This window comes from Equus caballus, chromosome 17 (genome assembly GCF_041296265.1).
Source record: "Equus caballus isolate H_3958 breed thoroughbred chromosome 17, TB-T2T, whole genome shotgun sequence".
Classification (NCBI taxonomy): domain Eukaryota; kingdom Metazoa; phylum Chordata; class Mammalia; order Perissodactyla; family Equidae; genus Equus; species Equus caballus.
In genome coordinates this window covers 69,069,251-69,089,870 of record NC_091700.1, presented here as the reverse complement: position 1 = coordinate 69,089,870, position 20,620 = coordinate 69,069,251, and the positions used below count along the sequence as shown (strand labels likewise).

Sequence of the window (20,620 nt, the reverse complement as noted above, 5' to 3'; positions counted from 1 at the left end):
CTAATCATTCAAGACCTTAAAAACAGAGAATTTCCTCAAGCTAGAGTCAGAGAGATTTGGTGAAAGAAGAAGACAGAGGAGAGATGGTGCAGAAGAGGAGGTCAGAGCGATTTCACGAGTGATGAGGACTTGACCTGTCTTTAATGGCTTTGAAGATGGAGAAAGGGGGCCACAAGCCAAGGAAAGTGGATGGCCTCTAGAATCTGAGAGCCCTCATCCAAAAGCCCACAGGGAAATGGGAACTGCATAGAACTGAATTCTGCCAACAACCGAGGGCAGATTTTCCTACAGAGCCTCCAGTGAGGAATCATTGCCGTCCTGCCAACACCTGCCCAGCGCAGTTCCAGACAAGAGGGGACTGAGACACAGTAAGTTCAACAGGTGGTTCTTGATTAGATTCTGGTAGTGGGTAGGGTAGGGAACAGTTTTAAAGAATATTGTTGAGACAACTGAGGAAATTTGAATTTGGCCCATGTGTTAGATTGAAGTATTTTATCAATATTAAATTTCCTGAGTGTGATTGTTGTGGTTACTGAGAATGCCTTTGTTCTTGGGAGATACATGCTCAAGTGTTTAGGCATGATGCGTCATCATTTCTATGTATATACCTAGAGTTAATGAAAATGTGTAAAATGTTGGTGAATCTAGTTGAAGGGTATACGGATTCATTGAACTATTTTTGCAACTTTCCTGAAAAAAATTTCAAGTTTTTCAAAATAAAAAGTTGGCGGGAAAGAAAATCGCTTTGGATCCTCTGTAGAATGGATTTGAGATGAGTAGGAGGGAAGTGGGAAGACCAAATGGGAAAGTATTGTAGTCAGGTTGAGGTCTGGAGTGGCCGGGGGGATAAGGACAGTGGCAGCGGAGATAAAGAAAAGCATCCCAACCCACTCCCAGCTACGTCAGTGAGGTAAAGCCGAGTGAGGAAAGCTAATCACATAAGTATAGTTCCCACAGACATCTCCCTCGGACAAACTTCTACAGGGAAAGGGGTGTGGTTCTCAGCAGCTTTCAAATTTGGTTTGGATCAATTACCCCCGCAGCCACAAGTTTGCGCTCGCGCAGAGAGCGCGGTGGGCAGTGGACTGGAAGAGTCCACGTCTAGAGCATAGGAAGGGGGAGGCGACATCCTAAAGTTAATCGGTCCTCCCCTTCACAAGGTATCTCTCAAATCTTCTGACCTTTTTCCCTACAGTAATTTTGTTGTTGCTGAGTAGCTCCATAAAACTGATGTTTAGTCGAGAATAAGGATGAGTTACAAAAGACGTTTGTTTCCAGCCACCCCCCACGTCCGCTGAGTGCGCCGGGCAGCGAGGGGCGGGAAGAGGAAGCGGAAGTGTTGGTGGCCCCGGAAGCGTCCGCCTGAGTCGGTGATGAGAGCCCTGGACCGTTGCCATGGAGGGGTCTAGAGAGCCTGTGCTGGATGCGAAGGCCGAGGTAAGTCCTGGCCTGGAAGGAGCCAGGACAGCGGGCCCCTAGAGCAAGAAAGATCGCTCCCTAAATTGTGTTTTCTGCTTCCGTTTCAGGTCACCAACCAGGTGAGTGAGTGGCCGCCCCGCCCTGTCCTCAGCCGGCCTCGGCTGGGCAAGGGGAGGACGGCAGCACCTGGCCCACCTCCCGCCTCCGGCAGCCGCGGGACGATGCCGCCGTGAGCCTTCCCCACCTCTCCCCCAAGTCCAAGGCCTGTGTCCGCGAGCCTGTGACTTTCCTCCCGCCACCTTGCATTGCTCCTTCCACTTTGCACCTCAGATGGTAGCCGCTGCCCTTGTAATTTAATCTCCCCCACCCACTCCAGGCCATAGAGTACAGACCAAGTATTGTTCTCTCTTGACTAGGCGTCGTTTATGCGACGCTAGGTACATGGTATTTTAGAATGTGAACTATGTAGAGAAGAAATTAAAGTTTGCAAAGATAGCACCGCAAACATTTTCTTAGTCTTTAAAAAACAGTTATTTTGAAGATGGAGAGTATACCTCTTTAACCTTTCAATGTCTATACTTTTTATGCTGGGATCAAGAATTTGAATTTTTAACTTTATCTTAGGCCTGTATCTTTGTTCCAAGTGTTCCTGCCCTCTTTCAGCTAATATACTGTCTTTAGACAAATAACTTATAACACACTTCCCAGAAGAAGAGTACTAAAACTACAGTATTTTAGGGCAGGAGTTACTCAGGTCTGTACAAAATATAAGAAAGGGCTGTGATAAGAAATAATGAGAGTACAGGGCGGAGAGATGTCCGTTGACTGCTGTCATCTGTCCCCAGCTGATGTTGCTGTTGCTTTTGAGGATTCCTGGGTGGTAGGGGAAATTCAGAGGGATCATAATCAACCCCCTCTCTGGCTTTGCTCAGTTATTGAGTTAGTGCACTTTGATTAATCTCTCATAAATCATCGTATCCATTCACTTACATTGTCATGTTTATTTAAGTTATCCTGAAACTGAATTATGCTAGATTATAGAGTTTTAAAAATTAAATCTTTTTTAGGGAGAGGGGAGCAAATTTATCTTACAGTTCTGAAGGGTGGAAGTCTGAAATTGGTCACGGGATTAAAATCAAGGTGTTGGCAGGACTGTGTTCCTTCTGGAGACTTTGGGCGAGAATCTGCTTCCTTGTGTTTTCCAGCTTGGAGGCTGCCTGCATTCCTTGGCTTGTGGCCTCCACTTCCATCTTCAGAGCACACCATTGCAGCCTCTGTCACCATTTCTCTTTCTGCTGCCATCATCACATTGCCTTCTCTGAGTCTGTCCCTTCTGCCCCTCTCTTATAAGGACTCTTGTAATTATATTGGGCCCACTTGGATAACCCAGAAAAGTCTCCCCACCTTGAGATCCTTAATTTAGTCATATCTGCAAAGTTTGTTTTGTCATGTAAGAGCATATTTACAGGTGTCAGGGATTGGAATGTGGACATTTTTGGAGGCTGTTAACACAGCCCGTCCGTACAGTCATTCACAGGTTATATGATTGTTTACATAGAAAAAGTCAAAATAATTTACAGATTATTAAAATTAATATGAGAATTTAGCAAAGTGATTCAGTTGTTTTCCTATATTCAGACACAGAGAGTTGAAAAGTGCTTTTTTAAAAAAAGTCATTTACAACATTAAGAAATCACGAAGTACCTTGCAATAAATCTAATAAAAAATGTTTTAAACCTTTATGAAGAAAATTATAAAAGTGATAGACTTCCAGTTTCTGATCAGGTGTGTAAGGAGCTTGGAAGTCATCACTCCATCCTGAAAACAAGTAAAAAGCTGAGCAGACTGTAAAATCAACAACTCTTCTTGGATGCCTCAGAGAAGTGAGCCCACAGGGCAAATTGCTGCTCCCAAAATTGCAGAGACAGATGAATACAGAGAATCATAACTTACTGGAACAGAAACCTCTGTGAAAACCAGTGTGGGGGTAGGAAGACCTAAATGGTAATTGACGAATTGCTGGAGGCTCAGTGTGGACAAGTTTGAGTTAAAATCTCAGGCACTCAGTTATTAGGGAGCCCTCAAGCTTTTGAGAGTTTCACCTCCAGGAACTTCTAAATTGAACATTTTTATTCATAGTTCATGACGTGTTTTCTAATATACTGCTAGACAAAATGATTGTTTATTTTCAGGAGTTTTATAGGGGGAAAAATCCATTGCCCACCTATAAGACTTTTTTTCTTTGTTGTATATGCTTTTTATTTTTTTTAATTTTTTTTATTTATTTATTTTTTTAAGATTTTATTTTTTCCTTTTTCTCCCCAAAGCCCCCCAGTACATAGTTGTATATTTCTCGTTGTGGGTTCTTCTAGTTGTGGTATGTGGGACGCTGCCTCAGCGTGGTCTGACGAGCAGCGCCATGTCTGCGCCCAGGATTCGAACCAATGAAACACTGGGACGCCTGCAGCAGAGCGCGCGAACTTAACCACTCGGCCACGGGGCCAGCCCTGTTGTATATGCTTTTTAAATGTACCAGGTATAGCTATATTAGTTTGAATTTTTTTGGAGCTATATCTTTTTTCTTTAAATATTTCTCACCAGTATATGAATTAGGAAGGTTAATTGGCACCACGCGTCTAGTGAGTGTTCACACCCCCCATACAATCCATCAGCATACTGTTTCCTCTACCTTTAAAAATATACTCTAAATTCACCTCCTGTTTCTGCCACCTCAGTCGAGCTACCATCCTCTCGCCTAGACACTGTAATAGGCTGCCACTTGAGTCCCTTTACTTTTCTTCTTGAACTTAATGCCCTATGCAGCAGTCTGGAGGAGCGCAGTCTGAGTTAGATGAGGTCTTTTCCCTGCTTAAAACCTTTTTAGAGATTCCTGTCACACTAGAAAAAAGTCTTAAACACTTACCTTGGCCTAAGGACCCTTCAAGAATGGAGTCTTCATCTCTTACCACTCTTGCCCTAGCTCATGCCACTCCAGCCGCATGGGCTTACGGTTGTTCCCTGCACACCTTCTGTCCTGAAAGTTCTTTTCTTCAGATATCTATGTGGTTTTTCCTTCACTTTACTCAGGTTTCTTTGTATTCAAAAGCCACCTCCTCAAAAAGGTCTCCCCCGAGGTCTATCTACACAGCCTTCCTGGTCACTCTAGCCCTTTATCCTGCTTTTTTTTCTTTTCTTTTCTTTTTTTTTTTTAACACTTTTTATAACATTACAACTTCATTATATATTTATTTGTTTATTGTCTGTCTTCTCCACTAGAATGTAAGTTCCTGGGGTCAGGAACTTTGTTTTATTCTTTTTTATATCCCCAATGCCTAGAACATAGCATTATTTAGTAAATACTTCCTGAATATTGGGGCATAGAGACAAAGTACCTTGTCCAAAGCCACTTGGTTAGAAGGTAGCAGAGCTGAGATTCAAATTCAGGTCTGTCTGACTTCAGAATCTGAGCTTGTTAAATTTAACAAATCTTAGTGCTATCCTGTCCAGCAGCACAGATTATTCATTACTTCACATTCTGATATTTATAATCATTGTTCTGAAGTAATTCTTGATTTTCTTTTATAGATGTCTAATTAGAACTCCTTATCATAAATGAATGGTTGTTCATTGTTGCCACATTTGATTGCTTTCCTTCTTTCCAGTTTTATGGAAAAGTCAAAAGAAAGATGTTTTATTGACTTAGAATATCTATTGCCGTTTTCCCTCTTCCCATATGAGAAATAATGACTTAAACTTTTCTACAGTTTATGGAGTAGTTCATAAATGTATGGCTGTTTATGTTCGGTGTATTGTGTTTGGTGCTACAAGTCACATAAATACATATGGACTGCCCTCAAGGAGTTTGCAGTCTGGTGCATGTAGGGGAGGGAGACAAATCCACAAGGACAGCTATGCAAGGCAGAATGCTCTAAGTGCTAGGGCATAAGAAATGACATGAACATTCATAGAAAGGTTGAGTAAACTAGGGAAGGCTTCACAGAACAGGAGGAATTTGAGAGTTTTGAATTTTAAATAGATATTTGAGAGTTGTATTCCAGGAGAAATGAGCAGCATGAGCAAAGGGGTAGAGGCTGAAAGATAATTTAAAGAAGGAGTGCAGTCCAATTTGAGTGTAAGTGTGAAAGCTATTTGGGACTATGCTGTGAGGAGACTTAAGTCCTAGGTGACTGTTTGGTAACTACTTCATGAGGCAGTAGACATTACAGGTTTTTGACCTGCGATACTAGATTGGGTTAACTTGTAAGTAACGTTTTTTTTTTTTTTAAAGATTTTATTTTTTCCTTTTTCTCCCCAAAGCCCCCCAGTACATAGTTGTATATTCTTCGTTGTGGGTCCTTCTAGTTGTAGCATGTAGGACGCTGCCTCAGCGTGGTTTGATGAGCAGTGCCATGTCCGTGCCCAGGATTCGAACCAGCGAAACACTGGGCCGCCTGCAGCAGAGCGCACAGACTTAACCACTCAGCCACGGGGCCAGCCCCTGTAAGTAACGTTTTGAGTCTACAGTCTGCATTGAAGCTGAGAAAGACTATAGGCAAGAAACTAGTTAGGAGGCTGCAGTAAAATTTAAAGCAAGATTTTTTTTTTTTTTGGAAGATTAGCTCTGAGCTAACATCTGCCACCAATCCTCTTTTTGCTGAGGAAGACTGGCCCTGAGCTAACATCTGTGCCCATCTTCCTCTGCCTTATATGTGTGGGATGCCTGCCACAGCATGGCTTGACAAACGGTGCATAGGTCCACGCTGGGATCCGAACTGGCGAACTCTGGGCCACCAAAGCAGAACATGGGAACCCAATCACTGTGCCACCAGGCCGGCCCCTAAGGCAAGATTTTTAAAAAGCCTCTGGGTAGGTTTGTAACAGCAAGATTGGGAAGAAGGGAATAAATGTCAGTAGCATTGGCTGAAATCTTGAGTACCTAGCAATTCATATATATTTTGAGTATGGGAGAGAGGAAAATCAAAGTGGACTGAAGTTTCAGACCTGAGTGACTTGGTAAATGGGGGTCATCAATAGAAATGAAATGAGGATGAAAAACAGTTTTGAGGGAAGGTAATATATGGTGTTGCAGGACAGTTGCTATAAACTTACTGGTAGTGAATGTATTCAATGGGAAAGCCTTTCTTCTGTATTTTTACTGCAGGCATTAATACTAACAAAATATGAATTTTTTTGGTTATTTATATTTGCTAAAATTTCTGTAAACTAGTATACTTCAGATTATATAGTTATGAGAATACACTTTGTTGTTGTTTGGTGAGGAAGACCTGTGCCAGTCTTCCTCTATTTTGTATGTGGGACACTGCCACAGCATGGTTTGATGAGCAGTGTGTAGGTCCACACCCAGGATCCGAACCTGTGAACCTCAGGCTACAGAAGTGGAGCACATGAACCTAACCACTACGCCACCAGGCTGGCCCATGAGAATACATTTTTGATAAGACATATATCATATTAAGTATATTGACAAAGTTATCTTCAACTAATTGTGTTTGACCTGCTTTAATTTTATCTGATGCTGTATAATAAACCACCCAAAACTTACTGACTTAAAGCGATTATTTAATTCTCTCTCATGATTCTGTGGGTTAAGTGGGCTTATCCCGGTAGTAGTTTGTACTCCTTATCATGTCAGCTGGGGCTTCAGTCATGGAGGAGCCTAATTGGGCTGGAAGTGAAGAGGGCTCACTCACATGGTGATGATTTGGGTGGAGAGCTCAGCTAGCGCTGATAATTGGAGTGACTTGGTTCTCCTTGACGTGGCTGCTGACCTCATGGTGGCTGGGTTCCAAGAGGGAGAGTCCCAAGAGCCAGCATTCCATGAAGAAGGAAGCAGAGGTTTCCAGTTTTCCTAAGGCCTTGGCTCAAAGATTCCAGAATGTTTCTTCTGCCATATTCTAATGGTCAAAGCAACCACAGGGACAGCTCAGATTCATGCAGAGGGAGAATACGCTCCACTTCTTGATGTGTGGAGTGACAGGTACAGACAGGAGGGCTGGCATTACTTGTTGGAAGCTATCTTTGGAGACCAGTTGCCACATACTCCAGAACTTGTAAGCATATTAGTTCAACAAATACTTATTTGGACATTCACTTTGTACCGGATACTGTTCTAGTAGACTCAGTAGTAAACTAGATTGATGATGCCCCTGCTCTCATGGTGTTTGCACTTCCTTGGGGAGACAGGTGATAAATAAGTAAACGTGATAACTTTAGATAATGATAAGTGCTATGAAGAAAATCAAAGTATGGATTGAAGGTGCCATTAAACAAGATGAGGAAGGCTAATGACTTAGCAAACGTTGTGCACTTAGGCTAGAGCTGGTATGAATTCTCAAGTAGAAATTTGCTAATAACTCATGCTGTAATCAGTTTCCACACATATAAAGTACATAGTACAGTGCTGTCCAGTAGAACTTGCTGTGATGGTAGAAACGTTCTGTGTTGGCGCTATCCAGTATAGTAGTACTAGCTACATGTGACTGTTGATAGTATGGCTGGTGCAACTGAGGAATTGACTTCTTAATTTATTTTTAATTAATTTAAATAGTCACATTTGACTAGTGGCTACTGTATTGGACAGCTCAGGTCCAGCATGGAGAAGATACTAAACATTCTTGCCCCATCCTTAACCTGCCTACTTTCTTAACCTAGTAGAACTTAGTTTAATTCTGAATAGTAATCATGTTGCAGCTAGGTATAATGAAAAATGTGTGGATTATGGAGTCAGACAAATTTGGGTTTTGACTACTAACTCTCCTAGTTTTGTATCTTTGGAGGAGTTGTTTAATCAGTCTTTTCCTCATGACACTTTTGAGAGAGATTAATGTGTGCAGAACACTTAACATTCTTTCCATTTGAAAACTGTCATTTAAAAAACAGAGAACATAAAAGGGTGTATTTTGTGATTCTACACATAAAAATTATATACAAAGACTAGATGGGGACACAGGAATATGAAAATAGTTTTTAGGATGCTGGAGTTGTGCATGATTATTTTTCTAATTTTCTCCCATGTTGTGTGTTGAAAAGTAAAAATTAAATTTAAACTGAAATGGTCTTTCTTTTTCTTTATAGACAGTTTTTATGGTACAAATAACTTTAGCTACCCTATCAACTAATGTTTAATGTGACTACAGCTAATTATTTTGTTTACCTTTTTATCTATATTTGCTTTCTGATTATTTTCCTTTGTATTCATTTTACTTCTGGTAGTTTTTATATTTTTTTCATTATTAGCTTTTTTTCTTTGCATGTTTTCCTTTTTAAATAATTTTCTTCATTCTGTAAGAATGTTGAGGCTACATTACTTCATTCTCAGTATTTTTCCAGAGTGATGAGTATGTACTGTTCTGATTTTTTTTGCTTTTTCTTTTTTTATTCTTTTCTTTTAAAAATCTCCTATGCAGTTAATTCCTATTTAAGACTAAACCACACTTATTAGAAGGTTTGCTTTTAATTTGCATTTAAATGTTCCATTTAGAATTTGGGAAATTGTCATCTCATAAACCTAATCCCAGCTCTCTTTTACCCATGAAAACTAACTTTGCACAATAAATGTCTTTATTGCCGCTCTCTCTATTACCTCACCTGTCAGTTTCACCATTGTAATGGTCAGTGAATTCCAACATTGTGTTCCTTAATTGCTTTTCTGCTTGAAATATTCTAGATAATCCAGAGTTTTATTTCAGACTTTGAGTCTTATAAGCAATGTTTATTCTTTCATTTTACTATGGACAGTAAAAATGGACCTTCTTGCATCAAGGAGTTGTACAGGCTGAATAAGAAGTGTCCAGTTAAATTTTTGGGTATCACCATTGAACTGATATAAAAATTATGTCTCTAATCGTAAACTTACTTGAATTCTGTTCTTGGATTTTTAGCCACTTATTGAACATTGCTATTTAGATATTCCTATTCTTTACCACTGCTTGATAATATCTTCGGACTTTTAAATATACAAAGTCTTGAGTGATACGTGATAACCAGCATTCTCCCAGTCAGCAGGGCTCAAGTTTTTATAGTTGTCTTTGATACCTCCCGCGACTGTGCGCCTCCTCTAGACCTAGCGATTCATTCTTTATAGGATCAGCTGATTCCTAATTGTCACCATCTGAGTTCAGGCACTTACCTGGCTCCTACCTGCATGATTGTCTTCTGCTGCCATCACATGAATTTTTTTTTTTTTGCTGGAAAGGATTCGCCCTGAGCTAACATCTGTTGCCACTCCTTCCCTCGCCTTTTTTTCTCCCCAAAGCCCCAAGCATGGTTGTATATCCTAGTAGTAAGTCCTAGTTCTTCTACGTGAGCCACTGCCACACCATGGTAACTGATAGGTGGCTGGTGTGATACTGGGAAGTGAACCCCGGCCGCCAAAGTGGAGAGTGCAGAACTGGAACCACTAGGCCATCGGGGCTGGCTCCAGATGAATATTTTTTAATCACTACTTTCATATCATTCTCTGTACTGAAAAACTTTCATCGAGTACCTGTTGCCTACAGGAAAAGTTTAAGTGACTTACATGGTATGTTTTCCATAGTAAGATAAAGTATATGAGAATACTTTGAAAACATACAATTTGCAAAGAATTATTGTGCTCTTCGTCACTTTTGTCAGCTTTATTTTCCATAAGCCTTCCAAGAGCCTTCTACTTTAAGACAGATAAATGGTCTACCCCTTAACCAGATATAAACTATTTTCATCTCTAGTTGGTTCAGCTTGATGTTTGTTAAGCATTTATTCTTTGCCAGGTGTGTATTTATGAAATCTATAAATAAGACACATTTTCCTCTCAATTTCAGTTGTGTTTATTCTTCAAAACTGAACTTAAAGTTATTCTCTAAATCTTTCCCTTAATCACCCTAGCCTACAATAATTTTTTCCTTGTTTCAGCCAGAAATGTGAAACTCACTCACTTATATCCTCCCCCCCACTGTGTGCAAAATAACATGTATACAAAGAAGTGCAGAACATATGGACAGTTTAATGAATTATTTTTTTTCCAGTTTTATTGAGATGTACTTGACATACAGCTCTGTATAACTTTAAGGTGTACTGCATAATGACTTCACATACATATATTGCAAAATGATTACCACAATAAATTTAGTTAACCTCCATCTCATATGGTTACAAAAAAATGAATAATTTAAAAGGGAACACATCTGTGTAACCACAATCAAAACTCAACAAATGGAGCATTACCAGTACCCCAGAAGCCCACCACATACCCTTCCACCATCAAACCACTCCACTCCTCCTTGAGGTAATGATTATCCTTCTGTGATAATCATATTCCTTCGTCTCTGTAGTTTTGCCATCTGTATATGCATCCCTAAACAATAGTGTATTTCCTGTTTCTCTCATTTAAGTGAATGAAATCATACAACTTTTGACATTTCTGTCAACATTTTTGGTGTTGTGTAGCTGAAGTTCATTAATTTTCATTGCTGTACAGCATTTCATTTATTCATTTTATTACTATCCCTAATAGTTTAGCGGTATTACAAATATAGCTACTAGGAACAATCTTGTATATGTATCCTGTGTGTATACACAAGGTTTTCTAAGTTATATCCCTAGTAATTGAATCACTGGATCACAGGATATGCGCAACTTCAGTTTTACTAGGTAAAACCAGTTTTCCAAAAGATTGGCCCAATTTAGACTTCCATCAACAGCATGTAACATAGCCTTCCTTGCCAACACTCAGAATTGTCGGACTTAAAATTTTGTCATTTTGGTAGGTGTGTAGTAGTATCTCATTGTGGTTTAAGTTTGTATTTACCCATTTCCTTTTCATATGTTTACTAGCCATTTGTAGTTCTTTTGTTAGCTACTATCCTTTATTTTTGTATGGGAAACTTTTACTTAAAATTTATCTATACAATCTTTTTACTTATTAAAGATACTAACCTTTTATCAGCACCATCCTGGCCTTAATGCTGTACCTGACTGGTCCAAAGCCAGTCTGAGACAGGAGGAAATTTTGGTGCTCACACTGATCCCATCTTTTATAAAAAGAAATTTATTAACAAACAAAGCCTTTTGCCCAATCAGTGTTAATTTGGTAGCAAAAGGTATCAGTCAATAGACGGGTATTTTGTGAGTGGCTGCTATGTACTATGTGCCTGCCTAAGCTTTGGAAACAAGACATAAAATTCCTCCGCTCGTGGTCTTATGTTTTAGAGACAGTATTAGCAGCTGCATTATCCAATCCTGTTTTATGCTATGGCAACACTGAACAATCATTGACAGTAATTAGCTGAAAAGTCCTGAGGCAGCCGGTAGTCAATAAGGATGTAATCTTTGGAATCAAACAGACTTCAGTTTCAATACTGATTCCAGAAATGTGTGCCCTTGCGCATATTATCTAAGCTCTCTGAAATTCAGTTTTGTCATCTGCAAAATGGAAATAATAGCCTGTAATGTGATGATGATTCAGTCAGGCATTTAATACATGTAAACTGCAGAGCACATGACCTGGCAGGTGTCTGTCATCAACAGTGATGAAATGTAAAACCACCCAATCACCCAGTCGTCATGCTAGTGTCAGGTTTCAGGTCGAGGACTGTGGTGAGGAAAGAACTGGAGTGGTTCCCGTGTGTGCCTCCATCAAGTGTGAAGATGGTATATAACTCATCTTCCATTTTAGGACTTTTGGGTTGTGGAATGGGGGAAGGCATGTATGGAACAGGAAAGTGAGGTAAGAGATGGTCCAAAGCACTTGGAGTCCCCCTAAGTGCAGGAGCCAAATGCAAGGAGAACCAGGCCTGCTGCATCTTCCTTCTTGCTTCCATTACACATCCGGTGGAGATTTTTGTTTTTACTTTTTTACTTTTGTAATTATGGACCATGTTGTTTTCCAGCTCTGTTTATATCCCATATTGCCTCTCTCCATTTTCATTTGATGATTGCTCCCCTAGCAATAATAAAATGAAGATATTTTCTTTTACTCTGACCAGTGTTGAAACTAAAAGTTGAATGTGAGAGCAGTAAAATTGAATAAATATCTGCATTCAAGGCAATGTTATTGCTGAAGTATTGTTTTGTCCTGTTTCATTACAGCTTATAGATTTTCAGTGGAAACTGGGTATGGCTGTGAGCTCGGACAGTTGCAGATCACTTAAGTATCCTTATGTTGCAGTGATGCTAAAAGTGGCAGATCATTCAGGCCAAGTAAAGAACAAGTCCTTTGAAATGACAATTCCACAGTTTCAGGTTTGTGATTTAACTCATTCAATTTTAGTTCATTGTTCTGTAATTGCTGCTTAAAAAGATGTATAAAATCTTTCTTAAGAGAAAATTTTAATTGCTTTTATTTACAATTGTTTCGATGTACTTTACATTTATTAGTACACACAAAAGATCTGAATTTGGTTTTTTTTAGGAATTTGATAAATTATTTTCAGTATTTTATGCTGAATTTGTGTCCTCTGACATTAGATCACTTTCACAGTATTCCTCTCTGAGTATATTTAGGAAATTTTCATCTTCTTTGGAAGGATATTTCCTTTGCATTTAACTCTCTTATTCCTATTCTTTTTAGGCTTAATATTCAAGAATGATAAGCTAAATGAATGTTACCTTTGAACAGTGTTATTTTCTGACTAACAACGTTCACAAAATGCAGATCAGAGCACCAGCACTTGATGACTAGTTTCATCAGCTAGAGATTTGAGTAACTCAGTAGACTGGAGTCATGTTACCCATATTATCATTCCACCTCTTTTCCAAGGAAAAAAAAGGGGGGGGTGGGCAGGAAATCAGGTTTTCTTTTAAATGTACATAAAGGGAAGTATTTTGTCACTAATTCAACTGGCCTTAGAGTTTTGTTTTTATTTGTTTTGATCCCTTTGGTGAGTGAGTAGATAAGAATCCCCACAGCAGTTCATACTCTAAGAAAAGTCATGTGGCCCTACAACTAGAATATGCAGCTATGTACTGGGGGACTTTGGGGAGAAGAAGAAGAAGAAGGGGAAAAAAAGGAAGATTGGTAACAGATGTTAGCTCAGGTGCCAATCTTAAAAAAAAATGAAAAGAAAAGTCAAGTACTCTAAGAAAAGCAACCATAGTAAATGAAATGGAAAACTCACTAAAAATATATGGCTCCTAGGTTTCCTTTTTAAGAAAAGCCTCTCATATGCCACTTAGGATGTTTTTGATTTCTTTTACAAACTGTATTTCCCCCCTCAAGTTTTACTGAGATATAATTGACAAATAAAAGTTGTATATATTTAAGGTGTACAATGTGATGTTTGGTGTATGTATACATTGTGAAATGATTATTACAATCAAGCTAATTAACATATCTATCATCTCACATAGTCACCTTTGTGTGTGTGTGTGTGTGTGGTGAGAACACTTGAGATCTACTCTCTAGCAAATTTCAAGTATACAATGCCTTATTATTAACTGTAGTCACCGTGTCATATGTTAGGTCTCTGGAACTTACTCACCTTATAACTAAAAGTTTGTACCTTTTGACCTGCTTCTCCTCCTTTCCCCCAGCTCCCAGCCCTGGTAACCACTGTCTACTCTCTGTTGCGATGAGTTGCACTTTCTTAGATTCTACATAAGTGAGATCATACAGTATTTGTCTTTCTGTGTCTGGTCTATTTCACTTAGCATAATGTCCTCCAGGTTCATCCATATTGTCAAAAATAGCAGGACTTCCTTCTTTTTTAAGGGTGAATAGTATTTTATTGTGTCTATATATATACACCACATTTTCTTTATCCATTTGGCTGTCGACAGACACTTAGGTTGTTTCCATACCTCGGCTACTGTGAGTAACGCTTCATTGAACATGGGAGTGCATATGTCTCTTTGAGAAAGTGATTTTATTTCCTTTGGACATATATCCAGAAGTGGGATTGCTGGATTATATTGTAGTTCTATTTTACAAATTACATTTTAAGGATTTTCTTTCCCTTTGACTTCTTTTGTTTAAAACAGGGATCTTTGCTTTAGAGCAAAAAATAACGGTAACAGATTCAACATTGTTAATGCTAATTAGTGTCTTGGAAGGAATTACGACTTAGTTAAAAGGAACTAAATGTAGTATATTGTGATATTAGTAGCCCTCAACTGAGTATAAGGACCAAATCCATTTCAAAAGAGAATATAGGTTTCAATCCTTTTTGTAATTCACAATCCTGGTCTAATTCTTATTTTTCTCTGAAGCATCTGTGCTCTCTGATTCCACCTCTGAAAATTTCTTTTTCTCATAGGAAAAAAAACACAAATGGGGCAACCCTTTTAGTTTTTACATGGCTTAAAGCTAACCAGGCAAACAGAGCCTGTGGGTCACATTATAGAACTGAGAGCTAAAAATTTCAATATTACAATTTTGACCATCAGTGTATATATGTATATTGTTTTTGGGGGGTGGAGGGGTGAGGAATATTGGCGTTAAGCCAACATCTGTTGCCAGTCTTCCTCTATTTTTTGCTTGAGGAGGATTGTCGCTGAGTAACATCTGTGCCAGTCTTCCTCTATTTTGTATGTGGAATGCTGCCACGGCACAGCTCGATGAGTGGTGTGTAGATCCACTACAGGATCCAAACCTGTGAACTCCAGGCTGCTGAAGCGGACACGTGAACCTAACCACTGCGCCACTGGCCGGCTCCCATCAGTATATATTTTTAAAGAAATAGTTACATTCTGCTTCATTCCATATCAAATTTACATATAAATTAAAATACAGGTACTCTTAAACCGCAAAATAGAGAATTAAGTCCAATTAACAAGGAAAATACAAAAGATGTAAATCTTAGAGGGTATCCTAATTGCTGAGGTTAAGTTTCAAATTTGCCTCCTAGCTTCCTTCCTAGCAGGTAGAGGAGAAGAAAGGAAAACAGAATTTGTTTGATCTCTCTCTTATGTGAGACTTAAAAAAAGAAGATGATTTCTCCAGGAGAACCACCATACCGTCTCAATTTTAAAGGAAAAGGCTTCTACCATATAAGCTCTTGTCAGTGTTGGATCCCTCTTATTAACTGAACCCATATCTTAAACAAGATGGTCCCCATCACCCTGAAATGCAGTCTTTCACTAGACTAAAAGTCATTCGAAGTCTGGGAACCAACCTATTATTATTTTTTTTAATCTTGATTGTCTAGGACAGTTCTGGGTCTTTAATAAATCATTCTGGTGTGATCTCAAAAGAACTTTCTCATGTGCTTTTAAAAAGTTTAGTCATGAGCTAATTATTCAATTCTACAATAGTATTTTTGCTTGCAGTACCAAATTGCACCGGTTTGTTTCCTGTGGTAACTTTCCAATAATAATCGTTGAGGATGTAACATTAAAATGCAAACTTACGGGACCAGTCCTGTGGCCGAGTGGTTAAGTTTGCGCGCTCCACTTCGGCGGCCCAGGATTTCGCCGGTTCGGATCCGGGGCGCGGACATGGCACCAGTCATCAGGCCACGCTGAGGCAGTGTCCCACATGGCATAACTAGAAGGACCCACAGCTAAAATACACAACTATATACTGGGGGAATTTGGGGAGAAAAAGCAGGAAAAAAAAATGCAAACATAATACATATGTTATATAGCCTCTGGTGGTTAGATATAATTAAAAGAATTATTTAAATATCCTCTAAAAGCAGAATTAATGTTATTTTTCCCCTTTCTCTCCAGAATTTCTACAGACAGTTCAAGGAAATTGCTGCAATTATTGAAACTGTGTGAAAACTGATTACTTCATTGATGAATTGCTATCATCATTCTAAGATCGTGGACTTCACTTTCTGCAACAGAACTGCATAAGGATCAAATGATATTTATTGAATGAAAATTGCACTCTTGTTTTTCCATTTTTTAAATAATTAAAAATCAAACAGGAACGAGATAGTGGTGATGGATGCACAACTTGTGAATGTACCAAAAGCCACTGAATTGGACACTTTCTGTGGTATGTGAATTATATTTCACTAAAAAAAAAATCAGACAAATAGTCGAGTAATATTGAAGACAACACAAGTTTGTGTATTAGAACAATAGTTTTAAAACTTACTGGTAATGGTACCCCCTTTATAAATAAAATCTTATATGGAGTCCTCTAATAAAATATATGTAAATGGAAAAAGTAGTATTTGATTAGGATAACATTAAAAATTCAATTTTATAACATTCACTTTTTATAAAAGCAATCACTGAGAAGAGTGGGCTCAGACATTTGGAACCAGGTTAGGATTGACCATTGCTCCCTTATTTTAGCCAAGCAGTCAGTTGTTTCTGTTATTAATATTTGTAGAAAGTTCAAATACATGCACAGAGATAGAAAAAGAAGTTTTGACTTGAGTTCTATATAGAACTGAGTTAACCTGGTAGCACAAGTTATTGTGTTAGATGATCTCCATTGAATTTAAATTTATAAACCAGTTGTTAAAGTATCTTATAAAGCCACAGCAATCAATACTGTATGACATTGCTTAGAAATAAATAAATAGATCACTGGAGTAGACTAGGTGGCCTAGAAATAGATCAAGACATCTGGGACAAGGATGGTATTTCAGTTGGGTGGGAAAACATGGTTTATTTAATAAATGATACTAGCAGTCACAACATAGACAAAAGTAAATTGCAGGTGGATTAATGACTTAAAGATAAAAGGTGAAACTTAAATGGTTTACAAAATATTCATATTAACTAAGGCTTCAGAAGACATCAACTCCACAGCCATAATATAAAAAGTATATTTGAAATATAAGAATTAAAAATATGTGGAAAAAAATGAGCCATAAACAAAGACAAAAGACAAATGTTAGCTGATGTATACATTAATTCTTGGTCTGGAAAACAAATGGCTTTAAATATTTCAAGTAGGAAGAGATTTTCTACAAGAAATGAGATGCTCACTGTAAACTGTCAGAAAGATGGAGGGAACAAGTCAGGAGAAATCATTGGTGGATTTTAGAAAATCCAGTAAAGCAGGGATTTCAGAGAAAACCACTGCCAGTAATCTCTGCACAATGCAGGATATCACCTGGAAGTCGCTGTACATGCCACTTCTGCCATCCGTCAACATGTGTAATGAAATAAAGGCTGCTTGCTTTCTTCACCCTTTTAATTTCACAATGAGAGTGCCTATCTTTGGGGGAGGTTAAACCAGGACTCTGTTGAGACCGGACTCTGGTCAATTGATTTTCTAGTCTTTTAGCACCTGTAGAGGGGAGGTTTAGAAGAGCAAGAATGGTGCCGAGTATTCTGACTCTGCTGACAGAAATAGGAGTTATGAATGGTCTGTTTGCAAAGTGATCACACACACAACACACACACACACACACACACACACACACACATATCATATAGAAAGTTCACAGTCCAGAAATCTCAGTGCAGAAATACATCCTTTGGAATAAAGTCACCAACATGTAAAGATATTTGGCAAAATAGGCTAAATGCCTATCCATTTCCTCTGGGCACACACGAAGATTGCATTTCCCAGCCTCCCTTGTAGTTAGGTTGGGATCTCATGATTGGGTTGTAGCCAGTGGAAACTGGGCAGAAGTGTCCACACCCAGTCTTTGTCATAAATCTTTCCTTGTCATCTTCCAAGCCCTTTCCCATCCTTGCTGCTGGAAATGAAGGACTGAGCGAAATCCTAAGATGGATCCCTGAATCACTAAGGGAGGCAAACCTCACAATAACAGCCTGACTCGTATGGGACAGTGGTGTGAGCTAGAAAGAAACTTCTGTGATAAGCTGGTGAAATTTTGGAGTGTTTGTTAAAACAGCAAGTGAGCATAAACTTGACTAACTCAAGATATATGCATGAAGATTTTTATCATAGCATTTCCAGTGGCAAAAAGCAAAATGAAACAATCCCTGTCAATAAAGAAATGGTTGAATAAATTTAGCTTATCTATGCTATAGTATATCATACACCTGCTAGGATTTGCCTTTGAGATATCAGTACATATTGTCATGTTTTACAAAACAGTGTAAAAATGCGTTCATATATATTGGAATACTTAATGGAAAATTAGGAAAGGTATAGAAGGGTGCCTAGCAGGTTGTAAGTATTGGTGGAGAGGGTATCTGGTGAGGGAGAGGAAAAGCAATACAAATATTTTTTTTTGTTTAAGTCTACGATGCATTATAAAAATGTTTCATGGTTTTAAAAAATACTTGGAAATACATGATTTAAAAACATATTTGTTTTTAAGTGTGCTTTTGAAAAGTATAGTTCTTTTTATAGTATAACGTTTTCTTATTTCTTTTAACTTAACAAATGTGTAGTGTTTAGAAACAGGGTTATTTGTGAAGTTCCTCCCCAAACCAGGACAAACCTGAAATAAGCAAATGTAGGCCTAGCTGTGCTACAGAAATCATGACCTCAGCTGGGTCTAACATTTTGATTGGCACCACTGCGAGAAATTTCATTTCTGCCTCTTGCCTCCATTTCCTCTTCTGATCCTCCACGTTGGAAATTTATGTCTTTTTCACACCATGTCAGCATTTCTGCAGATCTGTGTGAATGCAGCGTCTTTGTCCTCTGCTAAGTAGCTCACTGACGTAAGGAGCCCAGGTCCACTGCCTGCTGCTGCCCACCTGTGTGCTCAGATCTTGCCAGCTTGAAGAGTTAGATGACTGCTCATTTGTGCTTACTGACTGCCCACAGCCATACCCTATTCCTCACCTCTTGGATAGTAGCACATTCATGATTCTAGGATTATGAGAAGCCAAAAGCCCCTTTCTCTCCCTTCCTCTATCCTGTGGGGCACCAAATTGTACTCCCAGAAATCAAAGTAGAACACCACCTCCCCATCCCCCACCACCTGGGTTAAAACGACATACTTTCCTTCCCCAACTGTGCATAGGGTCTCTCCATCTCCCACCCACCCGAGTTTAACAGCTTCCACTCTCCTCCTCCCCCCCATTTACAGTTTAAGGTTATATGCAAAGAGGCCCGAAGTGAGCCCCTGGCTCAAACACTGTGGGTGATGGATTTGATTAGAATAAATTTAAATTGCACGTTTAAATTTATCTTTTGAATTTAAAAGACAAGTTTTAAAAATAATAGAGTTTTATACTGTTTTCATTGCAGATGTCTATGTTTGCCTATTAGGAGTCTTATGACCTTCACTGGGCTGGCCTGGGAATTAACCACTGTTTGTAATAACATTTCTGTGGGGAAATGTGTTTCAAGTTTCAAACACTGGACTTAAATGCGAACTTTTAGAAAATAACTCAATGTCAAATTGAAAATGTATTAGAGCCTTTAGTTTCCAAAAGGAAATAGATTACCCCTGAGCTCATTAAGCAAAATCCATGTATTTTCATATATTCTGCTACAGAGACAGGTTAACATAAGATGTATGTGGAAAGAAGGCAAAATAGTCATGTTTACTTAAAGGGATTGAGATATGCTAGTCCCTTGTCTGTGAAACCACTTAAGCAGAATTTCTTTTTCAAACAATTTTTTAAAAATATTGTGTACTTTAGATTTTTAAAAATAAACTAGTCTTTAGAAGTTTTAGATTTACAGAAGATAGTACAGCGAGTTCCCATACACCCCACATCCAGTTGCCCCAATTAACATCTTGCATTAGTGTGTTACATTTGTTCTAACTGATGAACCAATGTTGATATGTTAGGTTCCTTTTGTTTGTACTTAATAGCCTTTTTATGTTTATGTTTATGGGCTCCCATCCAGGACATCATATTACATTTTTAGTGGTCACATCTCCTTAAGCTCCTTTTGTCTGTGATACTTTCTTAGACTTTCCTTGTTTTTACTGACCTTGACAGTTTTGAGGAGTACTGGTCAGGTATAGTACAGGATGTGCTTCAACTGCAATTTGTCTGATGTTTTTCTGGACTGTGGTGGTAAGTATTTGGGAGGAAGGTCACAGAGATAAAGTGCCATTTTCTTCACATTGTATCCAGGGTAGATGCCAGCAATATGATTTGTGACTGCTGATGTTTACCATCATAAGCTGGTGAAGTAGCGTTTGTCAGGTTTCCCCACTGAGAAGGAGTGTGGAGTTATGCTCCCCTTCTTTTACAGTGAAGTATCTACATATTTTTTTTGGAATTCTTCTAAGGGTGAGATTTGTCTCTTCTTATCAATTATTAATTTATTCATTCATTTCTTTATAACAGTATGAACTCATGGATATTTATTTTATACTTGGGGTTATAATAGAATTTTTTTTGCTGAAATTCTTCC

General features: G+C 38.6%; 2 protein-coding genes across 8 annotated transcripts in view; one reads left to right on the top strand and one right to left on the bottom strand.

Moving 5' to 3' along the window:
- The window catches only part of UCHL3 (ubiquitin C-terminal hydrolase L3), a 112,039-nt gene that overhangs the window by 64,530 nt on the left and 26,889 nt on the right, over positions 1 to 20,620 (bottom strand). The gene's annotated exons all lie outside the window — the stretch shown is intronic.
- COMMD6 (COMM domain containing 6) lies at positions 1,318 to 17,515 on the top strand. Of its 6 annotated transcripts, none has more exons than XM_023621697.2 (4): positions 1,320 to 1,437; positions 1,527 to 1,699; positions 12,505 to 12,657; positions 16,084 to 17,515. In XM_023621697.2, the coding sequence occupies exons 3-4, from the start codon at positions 12,532 to 12,534 to the stop codon at positions 16,132 to 16,134; spliced, it is 177 nt and encodes a 58-aa protein (XP_023477465.1). In that variant the 5' UTR covers positions 1,320 to 1,437; positions 1,527 to 1,699; positions 12,505 to 12,531; the 3' UTR covers positions 16,135 to 17,515. The 6 variants fall into 6 exon arrangements, with proteins under 6 accessions (XP_070095989.1, XP_023477465.1, XP_001487964.1 ...); XM_001487914.7 differs by having other exon boundaries at positions 1,332 to 1,437; positions 1,527 to 1,538; XM_070239888.1 differs by lacking the exon at positions 1,527 to 1,699 and having other exon boundaries at positions 1,318 to 1,437.